Here is a 23332-nt window from a genome sequence, read left to right on the forward strand (position 1 = left end):
CATTTTCCTGCAGCCTGGCCGTCCCGATCACCTGAAATTAATCCGTGTGACTTCTCGCTGTGGGGCTACCTGAAAGATGTTGTGTTCAGTGTTCCGATTGCAAACTTAAGCTGCATTGAAGGCAAGCAGGGCGCAACACATTCTGAACGTGACCCCAAACACTCTGATCAGTTATGGAACATGCTGTTTCTCGATTTCAACTTGTTGGCCTCAGGGCAATAATAAAAACCGATTTCTCCCATCCAATGTACTATGACCTTGCCGTGGTGGATGGTCTTACGTACACAACAGTATCACACCAGTACACCCATGCACACTTGAGTAATACAGTTTGTTTAACGTTAGACGTACACCTCAGACATTGTTGTATGATTAATTTGCCATTTTTACTCCACCACTATTAAATTATGATGCTTAAAGCGCCATCTATTGCTACATTTGTAACTATTTATTTTTCTTGTGCCATACGTTTTCCCCTTTCTCCGATAATATTCCGTTGCAATTTGACGTCATTATGACCAGTGGTGTTATTTCTACAGCGGTTTGAAAGTTTAACTTTAATTATAATCACCCAGAACTTCGACACATATATATACCGTGACACATATAGCCGGCCGCGCTGGCCGAGCCGTTATAGGCGCTTCAGTCCGGAACCACGCGGCTGCTACGGTCGCAGGCTCGAATCCTGCCTCGGGCATGGATGTGTACGATGTTCTTAGTTAGATTTAGCTAGTTCTAAGTTTAGGGGACTCATGACCTCAGCTGTTAAGTCCCATAGTGCTTAGAGCCATTTGAACCATTTGACACATATAAACAACAATAAGCGCTCGTGACGTAAGCTTAACACAAAATCGTTTGCTTTACATTTTCTCTGGTGTCTTTGCTCATCGACTGTAATTCATCAGAAACGACCAGCTTATGATTTGTATCTCATAAGAGTAAAAATGTTATTAGAAATATTTTACTAAATTTGTCAGAGTTCCCAGTTTTACATAATTTTTGTCAGTCATTTTATGTTTTTTTCAGGCATATTAAGACCCTTTTCAACCCATTTTTCTCACTGTAGTACCAGTTTGGGCTTATCTGTGTAGGCGAGAAGTGCCCATTATACAGAGGCAGCGCGTTATGAAGTTTTACTGTTAAAAAATACTGAATTAAATTTAGTTTGGTCGCCTCATAACTCTTGTGATGACCCTGGAACTATTAATGTGGTGTCACCGCCAGACACCACACTTGCTAGGTGGTAGCCTTTAAATCGGCCGCGGTCCGTTAGTATACGTCGGACCCGCATGTCGCCACTATCAGTGATTGCAGACCGAGCGCCGTCACACGGCAGGTTTAGAGGGGCTTCCTAGCACTCGCCCCAGTTGTACAACCGACTTTGCTAGCGATGGTTCACTGACAAAATACGCTCTCATTTGCCGAGACGATAGTTAGCATAGCCTTCAGCTACGTCATTTGCTACGACCTAGCAAGGCACCATTATCAGTTACTATTGATACTGAATCATGTACAGTCAAGAGCGACGCTCATCATTAATGGATTAAAGTTAATTATTCCACCAGCTACGTCCGTTTTTCTAAATTCTAATTTCCTTGTCCTGTTCCAGACCTCACGCCAGCCTGCGTGAGCTAAAACGCGTGCCTTTCGGCTTCCTCTATTATACCGGTGTTGGCTCTCCTGCCAACCCACAACAATTAACATGTGCAACATGTTTCAATTAAAACTGCATTTACGCCTCGGACCGGATATTACGTGCATATGTGCAGTAACTTTGAACCTCTGGATCTCAGTAGCGGATAACGATACCGAAAAGAGTTTTGACGTTTCACGAGAATATCATCTTAACAACGTCTGGTAAAAATGTCGACAATCTACCATGAATATAAATGATAGGATTTGCCATCCCCACGATTGGTACTTTTCGTACCAAAAAATTATGGTTTTTCGAAGTTTTCTAAGAAGCCGTCCTGAGGTACACACTACACCACGCCTAATGCAAAAGAACCAACCGATTCGCTCAATTTGCCTCGGCTGCAGGAAGTGTGTAATGTTTAAATTTTGACCCTGAACAACAGGATAGCTGCATTATGTCGGGCCTTCTGATGGGTATACAGACGGTAACAAGAGCATGGGCTATCGAAAACACTTGGTCCCTTATGTCTGTGTGGTCAACAGAAGCAGAGATATGGTCCCCTGAAAAATCGCATTTTCGCTCACTGCTTTTCGGAGCGTATTGCTGACGTGCACGGACTGTTGAAAGCATCAGGCAGCACCAGAAGTGAAACTTCTGATTGATCAGGAGAAGCCAGGTACGTTGTTGTTCACAACAGCACAGGAAACCGAACACCATGTGTGACGTCCGCTCTCCCCTTTTGTTGTCGCTGTTGATGTTGAGCCGGTACTGCTACAGCTCTGTCGGTGGAATGGAGACCCGACGCGCAGTGATGGTTGTCCGTCCCCGTCCGATAACTTGGAACAGCACCTGGAAATCTCTAAAGAAAATATTTCCTCGCGTAATGAAAGTCCGTTTGCGAGTCCGCACAGTCTTCTCAGCGATGAGAACTGCTGATTTTAATTGTCTGTTATGGTGTTATGATGATTTGCTATGCCCGGTTAGTTAGTTATTGCAGTACTGAGTGAATCATTCATCATCGGCGTCGTTTCACACCACTGAAGCGACGGAAAATTCGTTTGCGGGTCAGTATCAGCAGGTGTTGTTACGTTGCTAGGCAAAATTGTTCACTACGGCACGACGCAAATCCAGAGACAATCTACACTCCTGGAAATTGAAATAAGAACCCCGTAAATTCATTGTCCCAGGAAGGGGAAACTTTATTGACACATTCCTGGGGTCAGATACATCACATGATCACACTGACAGAACCACAGGCACATAGACACAGGCAACAGAGCATGCACAATGTCGGCACTAGTACAGTGTATATCCACCTTTCGCAACAATGCAGGCTGCTATTCTCCCATGGAGACGATCGTAGAGATGCTGGATGTAGTCCTGTGGAACGGCTTGCCATGCCATTTCCACCTGGCGCCTCAGTTGGACCAGCGTTCGTGCTGGACGTGCAGACCGCGTGAGACGACGCTTCATCCAGTCCCAAACATGCTCAATGGGGGACAGATCCGGAGATCTTGCTGGCCAGGGTAGTTGACTTACACCTTCTAGAGCACGTTGGGTGGCACGGGATACATGCGGACGTGCATTGTCCTGTTGGAACAGCAAGTTCCCTTGCTGGTCTAGGAATGGTAGAACGATGGGTTCGATGACGGTTTGGATGTACCGTGCACTATTCAGTGTCCCCTCGACGATCACCAGTGGTGTACGGCCAGTGTAGGAGATCGCTCCCCACACCATGATGCCGGGTGTTGGCCCTGTGTGCCTCGGTCGTATGCAGTCCTCATTGTGACGCTCACCTGCACGGCGCCAAACACGCATACGACCATCATTGGCACCAAGGCAGAAGCGACTCTCATCGCTGAAGACGACACGTCTCCATTCGTCCCTCCATTCACGCCTGTCGCGACACCACTGGAGGCGGGCTGCACGATGTTGGGGCGTGAGCGGAAGACGGCCTAACGGTGTGCGGGACCGTAGCCCAGCTTCATGGAGACGGTTGCGAATGGTCCTCGCCGATACCCCAGGAGCAACAGTGTCCCTAATTTGCTGGGAAGTGGCGGTGCGGTCCCCTACGGCACTGCGTAGGATCCTACGGTCTTGGCGTGCATCCGTGCGTCGCTGCGGTCCGGTCCCAGGTCGACGGGCACGTGCACCTTCCGCCGACCACTGGCGACAACATCGATGTACTGTGGAGACCTCACGCCCCACGTGTTGAGCAAATCGGCGGTACGTCCACCCGGCCTCCCGCATGCCCACTATACGCCCTCGCTCAAAGTCCGTCAACTGCACATACGGTTCACGTCCACGCTGTCGCGGCATGCTACCAGTGTTAAAGACTGCGATGGAGCTCCGTATGCCACGGCAAACTGGCTGACACTGACGGCGGCGGTGCACAAATGCTGCGCAGCTAGCGCCATTCGACGGCCAACACCGCGGTTCCTGGTGTGTCCGCTGTGCCGTGCGTGTGATCATTGCTTGTACAGCCCTCTCGTAGTGTCCGGAGCAAGTATGGTGGGTCTGAAAAAAATGGTTCAAATGGCTCTGAGCACTATGGGACTCAACTGCTGAGGTCATTAGTCCCCTAGAACTTAGAACTAGTTAAACCTAACTAACCTAAGGACATCACAAACATCCATGCCCGAGGCAGGATTCGAACCTGCGACCGTAGCGGTCTTGCGGTTCCAGACTGCAGCGCCTTTAACCGCACGGCCACTTCGGCCGGCATGGTGGGTCTGACACACCGGTGTCAATGTGTTCTTTTTTCCATTTCCAGGAGTGTATAATGCTATCTTGCTTTCGTGCGTCGTGATATTAATACGGCAAAACACTCCTTTCAATGCTCAATGTGCATCAAGTCACTCTTTCAATTAAAATGTTCACAGTTAATTAATTTTGTTCATCAACTATCACACAGTCAATTAATGATGGAGCCAACACGTTAGATTTCCATTACTGACGAACAATTTTATGGCTCCTTATTAGCAGTTAGTTTATAATCATCACACCACACGCACACCGATGGATCAGATTAATTAAGATTCTTTTCAGTTCGGTGATCGTGATAATTACGACAACTTTTAAAATCGGCGTATTTGTATTATCTTCGTGTGGTCGTATTAATGTTACCTACTCCAGCCTAATCAGGTATTGCAGTCTTCGATGCTATGTCCATTCTGCGTTGTAACTGTTCACTTCGATGAAGGTTGAGTCCAACAACAATATCTCCAATAATTAAAGTGCGTTAACTCGTCGTGCACTATCAGAATATCACTTCATTTCAAGTTCTCAAGTCAGAATAACTGAGAACAAAGTCCGCGCATCTCCATCACACAATATTACTTTTTTCTTTTTAATAGAAATAATCTCGTAGCGTTCCGTTTGTAGTACTATAACAAACGTTGCTCTCTCTGGACTTGATAGCAAGCAAGCTAGCAAGCAACTAACTTTTCCATGATCGAGCATTGTAAACGCATTGAATTTCCTTTTCGCCGCGTTTACAACTCTCTTTCACAATAAATGTTATCTCAGAGCGACATATTACTTTGGACTTAACTTTCGTCGTACTGATTTGCAATTATTACTAAGATGTTTGATAGCTAATTAAAAAAAAGCTTTCGCCGGCCGTGGTGGCCAAGCGGTTAAAGGCGCTACAGTCTGGAACCGCGCGGCCGCCACGGTCGCAGGTTCGAATCCTGCCTCGGGCATGGATGTGTGTGATGTCCTTAGGTTAGTTAGGTTTAAGTAGTTCTAAGTTCTAGGGGACTGATGACCTTAGCAGTTAAGTCCCATAGTGCTCAGAGCCATTTTTTGAAAAAAAGCTTTCTTTCTAGCTTTATATCATGACATACTCAGTAATTATTGAAATTGGTGTTCATCAAAACTTTAAGGTGTTATATTATTGTCAAAGTTGTCGTACATGTCAGTATAACACTGTTCCCTACTTTAAATTATCATGACATTCTTATTTGGGTTTTCGGATTTCTTGGGGTGTTACACATTGTATCATGACAGTAATCAGAACTGCCTATTTTCCTTGTAGCAGTTCTCACAATTGGCAAATAAGACCAGTGAGCATACAAGTTTAGTTTTCTTGAAACACTTGTAACAGACAGAGTACCGTGTAAGCTATCGATCAGCATATTTTCTTTATTTCGTTTGCAACAGTGGTCGGAGTACAGTATCACGCCAGAAAACAGCACATGTACGCGAAAAGTTATACAGCCGACTTGTTTAATTTCTAATTAGCTGAAGTTGAGGTTTACGAATATATGATGCCATGAAAGAAAGCCTGGTTCATTGAAATGTTTACAGAAAGCTTCTTGGGCGTATTTCGCTAGTTCTTCATAATTTATGTTTGTGTTTTGAAAGATAGGCAAGCAACTCGCAACACACATCCTCATCGTCGAGCGCACATTTGTTTGCTACGAAGGCAGAGTTCTAAGTGACGTGCCCCAAATATACAGGGTGATTATGATTGCTGTAAACAAAAAATGCTCATAGTGACGTCAAATTTGAGCGGAATATTATCGAAGTAGGAGAAAACGTAATGGCAACAAAAAAATTATCGAAACTTGTGCCACTAAATAGCTCTGTAAACGACAGAAACTGCAAAATAAAAGACTTGGAGTGCATAGTTGTTTGTTAGCTTGCAACTGAGGCGTCCAACATGGCTGTTTCCTTGAAGGATCGCGCGCTGCTGGTAAAGCTCTTTGGCAAGAACTGTGACTGCGCCAGGAGCCCTGCAGAAGTTGCGGATGCTCAATGGTATGAAAAAAGACATTGGTCCGGTGTCTGCCAAGGGTCTGGAGAAAATGATTACGAAATTCGGAACGACAGGTTCTACATCTACATCTATATGGCTCTGACCACTATGGGACTTAACATCTGAGGTCATCAGTCCCCTATAACTTAGAACTACTTAAACCTAACTAGACTAAGGACATCACACACACCCATGCCCGAGGCAGGATTCGAAACTGCGACCGTAGCGGTCACGCGGTTCCAGATTGAAGCGCCTAGAACCCCTCGGCCACAGAGGCTGGCTCTACATCTATACTATGCAAACCACCGTGAGGTGCGTGGCAGAGGGTACGTCCCATTGTACCAGTTATTAGGGCTTCCTCCTGTTCCATCCACGTATGGAGCGTGGGAAGAACGATTGTTTAAATGCCTCTGAGCGTGCAGTAATTATTCCAATCTTATCCTCACGATCCCTCTGTGCGATACGTAGGGGGTTGCAGTATATCCCTAGACTAATCATTTAAAGGCGGTTCTTGAAACTTTGGTAACAGACTTTCTCGGGATAGTTTATGTCAATGTTCCTTCAGTATCCAGAATGAGAGTTTCACTCTGCAGTGGAGTGTGCGCTGATATGAAACTTCCTGGCAGATTAAAACTGTGTGCCAGACCGAAACTCGAACTCGGCACCTTTGCCTTTTGCGGGCAAGTGCTCTGCCATCTGAGCTACCCATGTGTGAGCTGTGAGGACCTGGCGTGAGTCGTGCTTGGATAGCTCAGATGGTAGAACACTTGCCCGCGAAAGGCAACGATCCCGAGTTCGAGTCTCTGTCCGGCACACAGTTTTAATCTGCCAGGAAGTTTCATATCAGCGCACACTCCGCTGCAGAGTGAAAATCTCCTTCTGGAAACATCCCCCAGGCTGTGGCTAAGCCATGTCTCCGCAGTATACTTCCTTTCAGGAGTGCTAGTTCTGCAAGGTTCGCAGAAGAGCTTCTGTAAAGTTTGGAAGGTAGGAGACGAGGTACTGGCGGAAGTAAAGCTGTGCAGAAGGGGCGTGAGTCGTGCTTGGGTAGCTCAGTTGATAGAGCACTTGCCCGCAAAAGGCAAAGGTCCCGAGTTCGAGTCTCGGTCCGGCACACAGTTTTAATCTGCCAGGAAGTTTCATATCAGCGCACACTCCGCTGCAGAGTGAAAATCTCCTTCTGGAAACATCCCCCAGGCTGTGGCTATGTCTCCGCAGTATACTTCCTTTCAGGAGTGCTAGTTCTGCAAGGTTCGCAGAAGAGCTTCTGTAAAGTTTGGAAGGTAGGAGACGAGGTACTGGCGGAAGTAAAGCTGTGCAGAAGGGGCGTGAGTCGTGCTTGGGTAGCTCAGTTGATAGAGCACTTGCCCGCAAAAGGCAAAGGTCCCGAGTTCGAGTCTCGGTCCGGCACACAGTTTTAATCTGCCAGGAAGTTTCATATCAGCGCACACTCCGCTGCAGAGTGAAAATCTCCTTCTGGAAACGTCCCCCAGTTTGTGGCTAAGCCATGGCTCCGCAATATCCTTCCTTTCAGAAGTGCTAGTTCTGCAAGGTTCGCAGGAGAGCTTCTGCAAAGTTTGGAAGGTAGGAGACGAGGTACTGGCAGAAGTAAAGCTGTGAGGACGGGGCGTGAGTCGTGCTTGGATAGCTCAGATGGTAGAGCACTTGCCCGTGAAAGGTAAAGCTCCCGAGTTCGAGTCTCATTCCGGTACACAGTTTTGATCTGCCAGGAAGTTTCCTTCAGTATGTCTGTGACACTGCTCCCATGGATTCGAAAACCTGTGACCATTCGTGCTGCCTTTTTCTGTACACGTTCAATATCACCTGTTAGTCCTATCTGCTTTGGGTCTCATACACTTGAGCAATATTCTAGGATGGGTCGCACGAGTGTTTTTCTGGCAATCTCTTTTCTAGACTGATTGCGCTTCCCCAGTATTCTACCAGTTGATCCGATGTCTGTCGAAGATGTGGCCATAGTATTACAGGAGAGGTTGAGCGGTCGTGTGCAATCATCCAGTGAACGGGGAATTGCCCGGACATTGGATATGCCTGCGAGCACGGTGCATAAAATCCTACGAATCATCCTGCGTTGCTGTCCACACAAAACCACCCATGTTCAGGAAGTTGGTCCCTGCTGACCCGCCAGTAAGACAAACTCTTGCTGTGGAATTTCTTGCTGCCATGGAAATCGACGTGTAATGACCATGGGACATTACGTGGACAGACGAAGCCCATTTCCAAGGACATCTCAGTACACAGAACTGCGGAATGCGGGCAAGGGAAAATCCGCACGCACATCAGCGGGTACCACTTCGTTCTGAAAAGATGATTGTGTGTTGAGGTTTGACGGCATCGTTTATCGTAGGGCCATGTTTTTTTCAATGTGATGGGTCCTGCGGGTCCGATTACCTGTAGATCTCTGGAAAACGTTACGACAGTCTTTTGCGCACCAACATCACACCAACCCTTCAACGACGTGGATGTGTGGTAGGACCATTTATATGCAAGAATGCGCTCCTTCGCATATTGCACAGCCAGTGAATCAGGTGTTGCAGAGGCATTTCCCTACAGCCCGGCCATCCAAATAAACTGTTCTTAATCCGTGTGACTTCTGACTGTGAGGTCCTCCGACAGACGCTGTGTCGAGTGCTGCAACTGCAAAAGTAGCTGTATTGGAGGGACGCATTGCGCAGCGCATTCTGGACCTGACTTCTGAGACACTCCGATCTGTTGTGGAACGTGCTGTTACTCGGTTTCAACTTTTGTCAGAAAACGGTGGATAGCATTATGAACCTGTCTTGCACCAGCCTCAGCTAAAAACTGATCTCATTTTGTATTTTATGTGATTTTTGCCTTCATGAAAATAAAATCGATTTCACTGTTGGTTTTTATGCGCTTTTTGGCCTCAGGACAATTACAAACCGATTTTTCCCATCGGATGTGTTGCAACCTTCCCGTGATGGATAGGCTTTTACCTAACTAGCAGTACCACAAATGTTGAATGTCAGACTTATGCGATCACGCACATTGCACAGTACGGTTGGTTTAATATGCAACTCACTACAGCTGTGGTACTGCGAATCATGTATCATTTGTAGCCGAACACATTTACGCCATGACGCTTACAATGCCATCTAGTGGGAAAATTTTCTTTTGTTTCCACAACATTTCCCCCTTTTTCGATGATATTCCGCGCTGATTTGACGTCACTCTGAGTAGCAGTTCTTTTTTAGATCGTTTTGAATCTGGAACTTTAATTATAATCACCCCTCATATAGTGCACAATAATATTGTCCCGTTCTTGGCCTCGAGTTTTACTCTATATATTCACACAATGTTATTGTATCAATAATATTGAGTGTGTGATAACCGTTTTATTCGTTCATGGCGTTGTGAACATACTATAGTGTTCTCATCCAAAGTAGGGCAAGTATTAAAGTCGACAACCGCGTATGAATGACAGGAAACCATAGTTGCCATGTACATGATACTTCATTTAAGTTTTCTTTGTGGTTTTTATGGGGAACATTTGAGAACTAGAATGTTTGTAGTGAAAATGGTTTGTAATAATAGACGATTGGGAGAACAAAGCGGAACTGCTACGGTTAAATGCTTTTCGAATAAACGGTGACCATATTTACGTGTTGGTACGTTCTGAATTATTGAATACGAGCCATGTGCATACGAGGTGTGGCTAGAAAAAAACCGGACTAGTACTGGTGAAACAATAAAACGAATGCAATAAGGCTGAAAGTCGCGTGGCCTGTCACGTGACTCTCGCTCCGCCTACTGCTCGAGTTTCATCTGCCTCCTGCACTCAGTCTGCCCGTGGCGTCTGTTTTAAGTAGTTGACGTTTTGTCTGTGCGTCGGAAAATTTTGAGTGTACAGAAAGAACAGCGTGTTAACATCAAATTTTGTTTCAAACTAGGAAAATCTGCAAGTGAAACGTTTGTAATGTTACAACAAGTGTACGGCGATGATTGTTTATCGCGAACACAAGTGTTTGAGTGGTGTAAACGATTTAAAGATGGCCGCGAAGACACCAGTGATGACACTCGCACTGGCAGACCATTGTCAGCAAAAACTGATGCAAACATTGAAAAAATCGGTAAACTTGTTCGACAAGATCGCCGTTTAACAATCAGAGCAGTGTCTGAGTTAACAGGAGTTGACAAGGAAAGTGTCGAACAAGTTTACCGATTTTTTTCAATGTTTGCATTAGTTTTTGCTGACAATGGTCTGCCAGTGCGAGTGGCATCACTGGTGTCTTCGCGGCCATCTTTAAATCGTTTACACCACTCAAACACTTGTGTTCGCGATAAACAATCATCGCCGTACACTTGTTGTAACATTACAAACGTTTCACTTGCAGATTTTCCTAGTTTGAAACAAAATTTAATGTTAACACGCTGTTCTTTCTGTACACTCAACATTTTCCGACGCACAGACAAAACGTCAACTACTTAAAACAGACGCCACGGGCAGACTGAGTGCAGGAGGCAGATGAAACTCGAGCAGTAGGCGGAGCGAGAGTCACGTGACAGGCCACGCGACTTTCAGCCTTATTGCATTCGTTTTATTGTTTCACCAGTACTAGTCCGGTTTTTTTCTAGCCACACCTCGTACAGTTACGTAAGTGGATGGAAATGACTGATAATCAAGCTGTATCTAAATCGACCAGGAACGTGAGGTGGATATTGGGCACATGGTTGCAGTTCTCAACCTCCTGTGCTTGCCTCAGTGTGAATACTTGAATTTTCCTCCCCAATAAGTAACAGCTTTTTTTCTAAAAAAAAAAGAAAGGTTTGGTGACCCCAGCCATTTCTTCTTCTTCTTCTTCTTCTTCTGCTTTTACGGCCTCATTGGACCACTTCAGTCAATCATTTCTGGTCCTCTTCTTTGGTATTTTCCCCTTCCGAGTGGCCCAGTATCTCTTCATTCGTTCCGACGCTTTTCGTCGTTCCTTATCTGTAAATACCCTTTCCATTGTATGTCGTTTGTCACTTTTTGGTTTAAATCTTATTTCTGTGTCCCTCAACTTCTTTAAATTTGGCGTTTTGTTCTGCAAATCATCCAGAGTTATTTCCAGTTCTTCCATATCCTCTCTTATTTCCTTAAGCCATCCTCCTTGTTGTTTCAAATTCCAGAGTTTCTCAATAATTTTCCTTGACAATCTGGTTTCTGGTGTCCTCAGAATGTGACCACAAAAAGAGATCCTTTTCTTTCGTATAGTATCAGTGATGGGCTCCAGTTCTCTGTATACCACTTCATTTGGAACTATCCGCCATTGTCCAGCTTTTTGATATTTCTTATTTATGCATGTTCTAGCAATTCTTCTCTCTACTTTTAAAATTTTGTCAATTCTGTTTTTCTGGGTGACTTTAAAAAGAGTTTCACTTCCGTATGTAACCTCTGGTTGAACCACCGTCTTGTAATGTTTTAATTTTGTTTTAATTGATAGACATTTTTTATTGTACGTAGACCATGTTAGTTTTTGAGCTTTTATCATTTTATTAGTTCTTGCTCGCCATGCAGGTTTCTCGTCCAATTTATGTGTTATAATTCCACCCAGGTATTTAAATTGTTTCACTATTTTAATTTCCCTATTTTTCACTGTGATGTGATCTATTACAAGTGGATCCGTTACCATTAACCATTTCTATAATAATATAGCCGTTGTTTTCATTTTCTGGACTCTGAGGCCCATCATCTACATCTGCATTCAGGGATTGGACAAAAATTTGAAAACATCGTGAGAAAAGCGTGTTTGAACGTAAATGCTGACCCTACCCAAGCCTGGAGGTTGTGCTGTTGCATTTGACCACGAATGGCGACTGCGCAATGTCCTCAATACGGTGCGAGTGTCAATCGTGGTCAGAATAGTGTTTGTGTGTAGTTGTGACTCCATTATGCTTGACACACAATCAACGCTGATTTAGAAAACTTCGGTCTTGTGAAGCTCAACTAGCTCTTTATTCACACGAAGTGTTCAGTGCTACTGACAAGGGATTTCAAATTGATTCTGTATGCCTAGATTTCCAGAAGGCTTTTTGACACTGTACCACACAGGCGGCTTGTAATGAAATTGCGAGCTTATGGAATACCGTCTCAGTTATGTGACTGGATTCGTGATTTCCTGTCACAGAGGTCACAGTTCGTAGTTATTGACGGAAAGTCGTCGAGTAAAACGGATGTGATTCCTGGCGTTCCCAAAGGTAGTATTATAGGCCCTTTGCTGTTTCTTATCTGTATAAACGATTTATGAGACCATCTGAGTAGCCGTCTTAGGTTGTTTGCGGTTGATACTGTCGTTTATCGACTAATAAAGTCGTCAGAAGATCAAAAGAAATTGCAAAACGATTTAGAAAAGATACCCGTATGGCGCAAACATTACCAATTGATCCTAAATAACGAAAAGTGTGAGGTCATCCACATGAGTGCTGAAAGGAATCCGTTAAACTTCGGTTACACGATAAATCAGTCAAATCTAAAGGCCATAAACTCAACTAAATACCTAGGAATTACAATTACGAACAACTTAAATTGGAAGGAACACACAGAAAATGTTATGGGGAAGGCTAAACAAAGACTGTGTTTAATTGGCAGGACACTTAGAAAATGTAACAGATCTACTAAAGAGACTGCCTACACTACGCTTGCCCGTCCTCTTTTAGAATACTGCTGCACGATGTGGGATCTTGACCAGGTAGGATTGACGGAGTACATCGAGAGAGATCAAAGAAGGGCAGCACGCTTTGTAGTATCGCGAAATAGGAGACAGAGTGTCACTGAAATGATACAGGATTTGGGATGGACATCATTAAAACAAAGGCGTTTTTCGTCGTGGCGGAATCTCCTCACGAAATTATAATCACCAGTTTTCTCCTCAGAATGAGAAAATATTTTGTTGACGCCAATCTACACAGGAAGAAACGATCATCATAATAAAATAAGGGAAATCAGAGCTTGCACGGAGAGATATGTGTGTTCATTTTTTCCGCGCGCTGCACGAGATTGGACTAATAGAGAATTATTGTGAATGTGGCTCGATGAACCCTCTGCCAGGCACTTGAATATGATTTGCAGAGTATCCATGTAGATGTTAATGTAGATGGTTGGATGGTTGATTTGGGGGAGAGGACCAAACAACGATGTCATCGGCCTCATCGGTTTAGGGAAGAATGAGAAGGAAGCCGGCAGTGCCTTTTCACAGGAACTACCCCTGCATTTCCTGAAACGACTTAGGGAAATCACGGAAAACGTAAATCAGGATAGCCGCTCTCGAGTTTGAACCGTCGCCGGCTAGGGTGGCCGAGAGGTTCTAGGTGCTACAGTCTGCAACCGCGCGACCGCTAAAGTCGCAGGTTCGAATCCTGCCTCGGACATGGATGGTTCAAATGGTTCAAATGGCTCTGAGCACTATGGGACTTAACATTTATGGTCATCAGTCCCCTAGAACTTAAAACTACTTAAACCTAACTAACCTAAGGACGGCACACAACACCCAGCCATCACGAGGCAGAGAAAATCCCTGACCCCGCCGGGAATTCGGACGGATGTGTGTGATGTCCTTAGGATAGTCAGGTTTAAGTAGTTCTAAGTTCTAGGGGACTAATGACCTCATAAGTCCCATAGTGCTCAGAGCCATTTGAACCATTTTGAACCGTCCTCCTCCCGAATGCGAGTCCAGTGTGATAAGCACTGCGCCACCTCGTTCGGTACACACTATGTTGGAGCTAAATGAATTCGAACGTGGGAAAATTGTTGGTGTTCGTATGGTGAGCGCTTTCGTAGCCAAGTTAACTGAAGTATTTGGTGTTTCAAGAGGCACCGTATCGAAGATTTATACTGCATACAGAGATGGTGAAAGAACATCCTACACTAAACAACAACGCAAACGAAAGTGTATGTTGACTGACCATGATGGGCTGCCATTGAAGACGATTTTGACGAAAAATAAGAGGACAACATGAAGGGTGCTCATAAGCTGAGAACTTCAGGGCAAGGTGGAATTCATCAGTGATGCAAATGCCTGTAACAAGAAAATGTGGTGCCAAAGCAATAAAACCTAGACGATGGAGCAATGGAAAGAAGTCACTTGGTCGATGAGCTCTGTTCCACACTGTTTCCAACTTCTGCCCGAGCTTACATCTGCAGTAAGCCATCCCAAGCCTGTGATACAGACTGCTTGCCGCCAACAGTGAAATACGGCATGGGTTTGGTAATGGTTTGGGCAGCCACAGTTTGATATTCCTTAGGTATCATGGTTACTCTCCGAGGATTATGGGACCATTTATCCTTCCAAGTCCAACCCACGGCACAATACTTGTTCCTCAGTGGCGAATCTGTGTAACAGACGACAGAACCTGTTCACCCGGCTCACATCATCCTGGACTAGTTTTGTGAGAACGAAGATGAATTGTCACGTCTCCCCTGGCTACTGCATTTCAATATTATTGAGCCGTAGACATGTACTTTGGAGAGATAGGTGTATGGTAGCTATCCAGCTCCATCATCATTACCTGATCTTGCCACTATTTTGGAGGAAGAATGGTAGAACACTCGCTTGAAAACCATACAGGAGCTGTATCTATATATTATGAGAAGATTAGAAGCTGGTTTGGATGCCAACGGTTTTCCCGTATTTCCACCTCCTGTAAATACTTTACAACCCACCATACAGTGCATGGTGGAAGGCACTCTCCGCCGCTGTTGGTCATCGTTTCCTGTTCCACTTGCAAGAGCAGCGAGGGGAAAGTGACTGTCTAAATGCTTCTGTAAGAGTCCTGCTTTCTCCTATCTTGCCTTTGCAATCATTACATGAGATGTGTCTTAGTCGTAGCAGTCGCAAATGCCGATTTTCTAAACTTCCTCAATAGCGTTTCATAGAAAGAATGTCATCTTCCATCCAGAGATGCTATTTGATTTCACAGAGCATTTCCATAGTACTCGTGTGTTGACTGAACCTACTGGTGACAAATCTAGCAGTGTGCTTCTTAGTTGCTTCAATGCCTTACTTTAATCAAACCTGGTATGGATACCGAACATTCGAGCAGTACTCAGTAGTGGGTTGCAAAAGTGTTCTGTTTACAGTTTCCTTCATAAATGAACTAGCCTTTTCGCCAAGGCTTAGCTCAAATATGTATTTGACAAGGGGAGGCCGCCAATTGTGAAATTCAGATTCGATTCATACTGCGCATAATAAAAGCTCATGGCCAGAGGTGTAATGTGGCAAAGCACCAAGATGCACTTCTCAGCCGTTGTCGAGAAAATCGACAGTTAAAAGAAACCGTTGCGGTGAAATACTCTCTACGATTAATAATTTTTTCCAGCGTTGTGGCGCAGCGGTAAGCGCTCGGGTTCGTAATCCAAAGGTCGCCGGATCGAATCTCGCGCCATGCAATTTTTTTTATAATTAGTTTTTTGTAATTCAAATATACTATTAATGAATTGCTTATGCATGTTGGTGAAGGCGGATCGCTCTCCAATTGTACCGCCTCCATTTTTCCGTTTTTTTAACAGGGTGTACCAAAGCTCTCCCGTCCGCACTGATTTTCGACGATGTTAGAAGTTGCGCTAGGGACCGCATCTACCTTCTTTCGAAGTTAGCACGCAACTACGCTGTTATGCGGCGGCTCGTTCCGGCCCATTCAACGTCTGTTCTTCAAGTGTAACGAGCGAGTAACGGAGTTTATATTTCATACCTGCCACAGCAAATTTGTGTTGTGGGGTCTCTATTCTAATTCGAACGTTTGACTTACACTATACGTATTCGTTTCGGAATATCGTTTCTACGTCTTCCGTTAACTATACGTGGTAAACATTATGAAGACAATTAATAACATTTGTGAAATACAACTTTGTTTACGGAAAACATAATGATGTTCGAAGTCGCCAGTTTTTCCACGACAAACGACTTTCAACAACTTATTATATGCATAATTGTTGCAACTGATTGCCGGGAATTATATATATATATATATATATATATATATATATATATATATATATATATATATATATATATTTGAATTACAAAAAACAAATACTAAAAAAAAGGTTGCATGGTGCGAGATTCGATCCGGCGACCTTCGGATTACGAACCCGAGCGCTTACCGCTGCACCACAACGCTGTAGAAAGTTATTAATGGTAGAGAGTATTTCACCGCAACGGTTTCTTTTAACTTTCGATTTTCTCGACAACGGCTGAGAAGTGCATCTTGGTGCTTTGCCACATTACACCTCTGGCCATGAGCTTTTATTATGCGCAGTACGAATGGAATCTGAATTTCACAATTGGCGGCCTCCCCTTGTGAGACATATATTAAACACACCTCCTCCTTCTCCTCCTCTCTGTGTCCACCTCTTCTTTCATCTTCCATTTCACCTTCCCACCTCCATCTATCTCCTCCTTCTCACACTCTCTGTCTCTTCACCTCCCTCTCCTCCTCCTCCTCCTCCTCTTCACATTGTCCATTTCCTCTCTCTGACCATATATTCCTACTCCTTCATATCCTCCTTCCCCTCTCTCTTTACATCTCTGTCACCCCCTCTTTCTTTTCCACCTATCAACTACCCATCCACACCTTTCAGCTGCCTCATGCATCTCCCCTTTCTCCCCTCTCTCTGTCCGTTCCCTCATAGTTTCACTCTGCCCATCCCCACCTCTATTCATATTTAAAGCTGACTCATACTATTCCCACAACACACTTGCCATACAGGGCAGACTACACATCACAGTATTGAAAATCGTTTGTTCAGGCCGCCATGCAGCACAGATCGATAAAGCAGGCCGATACTACTCTAACACATCTGTGATGCAGGGTAGCGTATATTTCAGGCTCTGGAAAACCGTTTCTTGCCCCTGACATGTAGGCTTCCCTGCAAATCAGGTTGGATTGGCAGGTCGTTTCTGTTCCCACACAAGGTTTCCTTTGCTACTGCCTTGTCCTGCATCGTGCACAGGATTGGCAGGGTTAAGTACAGATTTGGCATGGTTAATTTTAAGGGGTGGCCAGATGCCCTTCCTGCCACCACCCCGTACCCCACAGGAAGGAATTAGTGTACCCTAGCTATCTGCATCTAGTGTAAATCATGAAACACTGCAAATGTGTTGCAAATGTCTGCAACTAAGGGGGGACGTGGGGACCAGCCTAGTATTCACCTGGTGGGATGTCGAAAACCGCCTAAAAACCACATTCAGGGCGTCGTTAATCTGCCGGGCAGATTCGAACTGCGGCCGGCGCCCCTAGCCGAGTCCAGGAAGCAGCGCATTAGCGCTCTCGGCTAACCTGGTGGGTTCTGTTCCCACACAACATGTGTCATGAAAGGCAGCCCAGTCGCAAAGGGCTGGAGAAATACGTTTTGGCCCATATCTCTGCTGCTGTTGGCGCTAGGAGGTTATAGACCCACAGTACTGATACTACTGAGGCCTGCTCTTTCTGTGACAAATCTGGTTGAAATCGACCTATGTGTTTAGTAGGAAATTGTGGACATACACGCACACACATGTCCACTCCGTTTCTTACATGTAACAGATACTAGATAACAGATCAACTTCCTAGAATTCTCCCAATAAACTGAAGTCGACAATTTGCCTACCCTACAACTGACACCACATACTCACTCCGCTTCATGTTGCTTTGCAACATTACATTCGATGTGTGCCAAGCAGCATACCACTATTACTGTATTTGAACACTACAGAATATTTTTTTCTACTCATCTTCTTTAACTTACCCCACATTTAAAACAAGCTACCATTTATCACATCAACTAGAAGTTCTGTCTAACAATAAGTCATCTTCTATCCTCCTGTATTTACTCAAAAATTAAACTCCTGTACACTACAGCATACCAGCAAACAGCCACAGATTTCTTCTCACCACATCCATATCCATAAGATCGTTTATGTGTACGGAGAACAAGAGCAGTCCTATCACACGTCCATGGGGCACTCAGAGTGATACCTTTGCATCAGGTGAACACTCCCCATTCAAGAAAGGCAGTAATTTCTAATATAAAGGGCGATAAAAAGTTTCTATTCGAAGGCTGGACACCCCATGATCGGCATGCCAATGAGACAAAATTGCCATGAGAATTGGGGCAATCATTCCTTCGATGCACCAGACTGGAAATATCCATTTGGTAAAACGCCATGTGCTGCTGCTTGAGGAAGTTCATAAACTGCCTGCTGCACATCCTTGTCCGACTGAAATCGTCGCCCCTTCAAGGCAAACTTTTAAGGGATCTAAGGCATAATGATCGCATGGAGAGAGATCAGGACTACAGAGCAGGTGCTCGACTGTCTTTCACTTGAATCGGTGAACTTTTGCTGGCCTCCTATATCGACCAGCGTCTTGTGTCGGATTGGAACCAGCACGGAGCTTTGCATACCATTCCACAACAGTGGTTTTGTACAGACATGCTGCCCCATACACATCTTCATTCCCTGATAGATGTCTGCCTTCAGTAGTTAGGAAAAGATTAATGGAACATTGCTCCTATTTGGACGTTTGTGGCAATAACGTCCCTGTAGTTCACCTTTCTGCACTTACTTCATACACGTCGGAAAGACAAATACCAAACAAATGGTTCAAATGGCTCTGAGCACTATGGGACTCAACTGCTGAGGTCATAAGTCCCCTAGAACTTAGAACTACTTAAACCTAACTAACCTAAGGACAACACACACATCCATGCCCGAGGCAGGATTCGAACCTGCGACCGTAGCGGTCACGCGGTTCCAGACTGTAGCGCCTAGAACCGCACGGCCACTCCTGCCGGCCGACAAATACCACATCAATCTCTTGTCTATTTGTTGATGCTTATATACCTGCATTGGAGTCGCACTATGTTGCATGTCTCAAACGGAAATTTTTTGAGTGCTCCATGTACCTGTACTTGAAAAGTCTTTGAGCCACTCACGTATCTGAGAGCTTCGTTAACGGTCCACAGAGTGGTATTATGTCAAATATGCAGGAAAATGGAATCTGCCGGTTGCCCTTTATCCATGGCTCATGGGATTCTGGTTTGTCGATGTGGGCTTTGGTTCCCCAAGAAAATTTATTGACGAATTTAGAATATGTTCAAGAATTCTGCAGTATTAAGGATGTTGGTCTGTGAGTCTATAGGTCTTTTCAGGTACCCTTCTTGTAAACAGCAGTTAGCTGCACTTATTTCCAGTCTCTTAGGAATTTTAACAGGGCGAGTAATTACCGCTAAATGCAAGCTAAGTATGGGGCCAATGCTGAAGAGTACTCTTTGTAAAACTAAATGTGGAGTCCATCTGACTTGGCAACTTATTTGTTTTCAGTCCTTTCAGCTGCCTTTCAGTGCCATAGATGCCTATCTCTGTGTCCTCCGTATGTGAGTTTGCATGTCAGTCAAAAGCCATTACACCACACATAGAAGCAACGTTGCCCATTTGATAATGACACACAAGTGAAACAGCACATGCTCGATTGTTACAGCCTGCCGTACACCGAGGCCACGCTGAGGGAGGTGATGAGGATCAACACCCCCGCACCCATCAGCGTCCCGCACAAGGTGACGGAGGACACCTCGCTGCAGGGCTACTCCGTGCCGAAGGTGAGCTTCCGGCGTATCTCTTATTCTGAGGGGAAATTTTCGAGGGATATTCTGAAAGTAAGTAGCTGTTTCTGATACGGAAACTTTATTGCCAAAAACAAATACACCGTGGCATCATGAACACCCACCTTGCATCACTTTTCAACATAGTCTCAACTGACATTGAGACATTTGCTGTAGAGTGCAATGAAAGAAACCACTCTGGTAAAACTTGGTGCCCTGCAATGTAATCAATTGTCGCACAGTCTGCTCCTCCTCAACACTGGTTTGGGAGTGATATTCGAAGAGTGCAGCTTTCAATGCAGGGGACAGGTAAAAGACCAATGGGGCAAAACTGGGGCCGTACGTTAGGTAATTCAGTCTTTTTCATCCGAATTAACACGTCTGATTCTGTGTGAGCATTGCTTGTGTGGTTTTGCGTTCTTGTCAAAGAGTACAAAACCTTCATTCAAGATCCTGGCCCATGGCGGGAGGTTGATGAGGATGCAGTAGTGTGCCACAGTGACAGTCCCTTGCTGGATGAAATCGAGAAGATTCATACCCTTTGCATTCCAGAACACTGTAGCTATAACATTTCTAGCAGAGGGTGACACTTTAAATTTTTTCTCCACTGGTGAAGTGCAATGAGGCAGCCTTGGATTCTGGAGAAAAGTGGTGCACCCATGCCTCATTGCCCGTGTTGATCCTGAACACGAGTTCATCTATATAATGGAATGGAACATCTACAGTCGTCCTTACGATGTTATGTATTATTTGGCTACCAGTTTCAGTGCTCCAGTATACCATCTTCAGGCTTTAACTGATGCTGTGGTAACTCCGATCATATACATCAGTCAAAAATGGCTATGAGCAGTATGGGACTTAACATCTCAGGTCATCAGTCCCTTAGAACTACTTAAACCTAGCTAACCTAAGGACACCACACACATCCATGCCCAAGGCAGGATTCGAACCTGAGACCGTAGCGGTCGCGCGGTTCCAAACAGAAGCACCTGGAACCGCTCGGCCACTATACAACATTCATCAGTTGCCAATATTGTGTAGTTGATGGTTGGAGGCACAACATTATTGTTACAGGATTTTGTGTCGTCTTGCCACTGTAGAATTTTGTACCGGGGGAAGCAAGAGAAAGGATGTTGTTTGGTGGTCGGTGCCCTCTTTTTACAGCACATCTGCACACTTGTATTAACAGGGTTCTTTACTGATACGAACAGGAAGCTACTTATCTTTAAGCAAGTTGCTGTGGTACAAGCTCTTCTGTAATAGTCCACATTAGCCTCACTGCTAGTGAAGCAGCTCTATAAACACTTAAGTCTTGTAGCCAGTGACGTGACCTGACAACTAGAATAACGACTGGGCAAGTAACTGAGCTAACCGCAGCTGCGACTCTGGCTCACTGACTGACCGTCTGACTGGGCTGACTGTCAGTGACTGACTAGGCCCTCCAGTCGGTGGCCGTAATCTAAATACCAGCGGTCGAGAGGGCGTCGGCGGCGCGTTGCTTGCGAATCTGTCTTTGGCCTCCCTCCTGATAGGTGCGCTTGATTCAGGCCCTATTATCGATCTTTTCGCAAACTATTTGCCGACCGGCGTGCTGGCGACAGCTTACACCAGGGCACAGGTTGTCTGTGAAAAGCATAGGTATCTACCGTTGGTGAATCGTGTATCCGATTGGACTCAACCCCCTCATAGTCAAGTGAGGCCTGAAGATGGTGTACTGAAGCACCGAAACCGATAGCCATATAATAAATAATATCGAAAGCACGACTGCAGGTGTTCCACTTTATTACATACGTGAACAGCTGAAGACCCTCAAACCACCAATGAGAAGAATGGACATGCAAAAGCGAACTCATTTAGCTGTTGCACATACTGCATCAAGTGATTGAGGCCGATTCCAGCTCTTGCGCTCTTGTGACCTGGGACCAGGTTTCTTGGCACTCGCCGACACTGTTCCATAACCCAACACATCATGAAGCCTGTGACGGGCCTGAGCATGGCCAGTACACCGTGTGGACCCCACATCCATCCTCCAACACCGTGTTGTGTACTCTAGCAATGTTGTTTTCATTCATGGATGTGAAGGGACAGCACTTAACATGCAACACCAGCGACCAACCATTTGACATGACTTCTTGACCGTACTCGTACACTAGTCTCATCTGCCCATTCATACAGATAACAGCAGGCACGTCCATTGGCGACCACATTGTCAGTACCCAGCACACATCGTGGCGTTTGTTTGTGTCACCTGATGTACCATCTTCTCTTTCAAAAACAATGGCAAAAGTTACTTTTGGGACGTCCCTCGTGTTACACTCATTGTATGCAAAGTAATAACAGCAAACAAAAATTTATTCATCCTGAGTAGACGTCACACTTATACTGATGAGCCAAAACATTATGGCCACCTGCTTAATAGCTTGCTTTTCCGTCTCTGGAACGAAATACATCACTGATTCTGCGTATCAGATATTCGACAGTTTGTTGGTAGGTTTGTGGCATTAGATGACTACGCACATTTCATGTAATTCGCGTAAACAATCAGCCGATAATCTGTGTGCGCGGTGATGGCGCCCGATGGTGACCCAGACGGGTTCGTACGTTTTACATCAGGCGAGTTTGATCGCCGAGACATCAACGTGAGTTCACTATAATGCTCCTCAAACCACAGTAGCACGGTTCTGGCTCGGAGACACGGACAATTATACTGCTGAAAGACGACATCGGCGTCGGAGAAGATATGAAGCATGCAGGGATGCAGTAGGTTGGGAGATGTCAGCGTGTCTTCGATTACTACCACGGGCCCCACGCAAGTGGAGGGGAATGTCTCCTATAGCATATTACTAGTCCCACCGACCTGCGTCCGTGCAGCGCTGCACATTTTGAGTCGCTGTTCACCTCAATTACGGCGACTGCGGAGACGACCATCGAACTTGTGTAGCAAGAATGTGATCCACCCGAATATCTGATACATTTCCATTGATCGAGGGCCGAATTTCGATAATCGCAACTAATGATGTCGTTGGGTCAGCATGTGAACACGTTCCGTCGGGGCTGGTTTAATTTTCCGTGCTGTATGTCACACTACCTTACGTCTTACTGTGAACTATAAAAGTTCCACCTACCTCAGTACGGTGTCTGATCACCAGCCCGTTTCTCTGCATACGTAGATACTGGCCACACAATGTTAAGAGCAGCGTTGAAGAAAAACAGCGCAAAGTCCACGTAAACTCTGGTAGCAAATGGTTCAAACGGCTCTGAGCACTATACGACTTAACTTCTGAGGTCATCAGTCGCCTAGAGCTTAGAACTAATTAAACCTAACTAACCTAAGGACATC

At 45.1% G+C, this 23332-nt stretch overlaps 1 protein-coding gene across 1 annotated transcript in view; it reads left to right on the top strand.

Moving 5' to 3' along the window:
- LOC126215161 (probable cytochrome P450 304a1) overlaps positions 1-23332 on the top strand; it is a 130464-nt gene that overhangs the window by 81054 nt on the left and 26078 nt on the right. Inside the window, exon 7 of the mRNA XM_049941831.1 lies at positions 19872-19989. Within this exon, the coding sequence (XP_049797788.1) occupies positions 19872-19989 (118 nt within the window). The remainder of the gene's footprint in view (positions 1-19871; positions 19990-23332) is intronic.

The sequence above is a fragment of the Schistocerca nitens genome, chromosome 12 (assembly GCF_023898315.1).
Source record: "Schistocerca nitens isolate TAMUIC-IGC-003100 chromosome 12, iqSchNite1.1, whole genome shotgun sequence".
NCBI lineage: Eukaryota > Metazoa > Arthropoda > Insecta > Orthoptera > Acrididae > Schistocerca > Schistocerca nitens.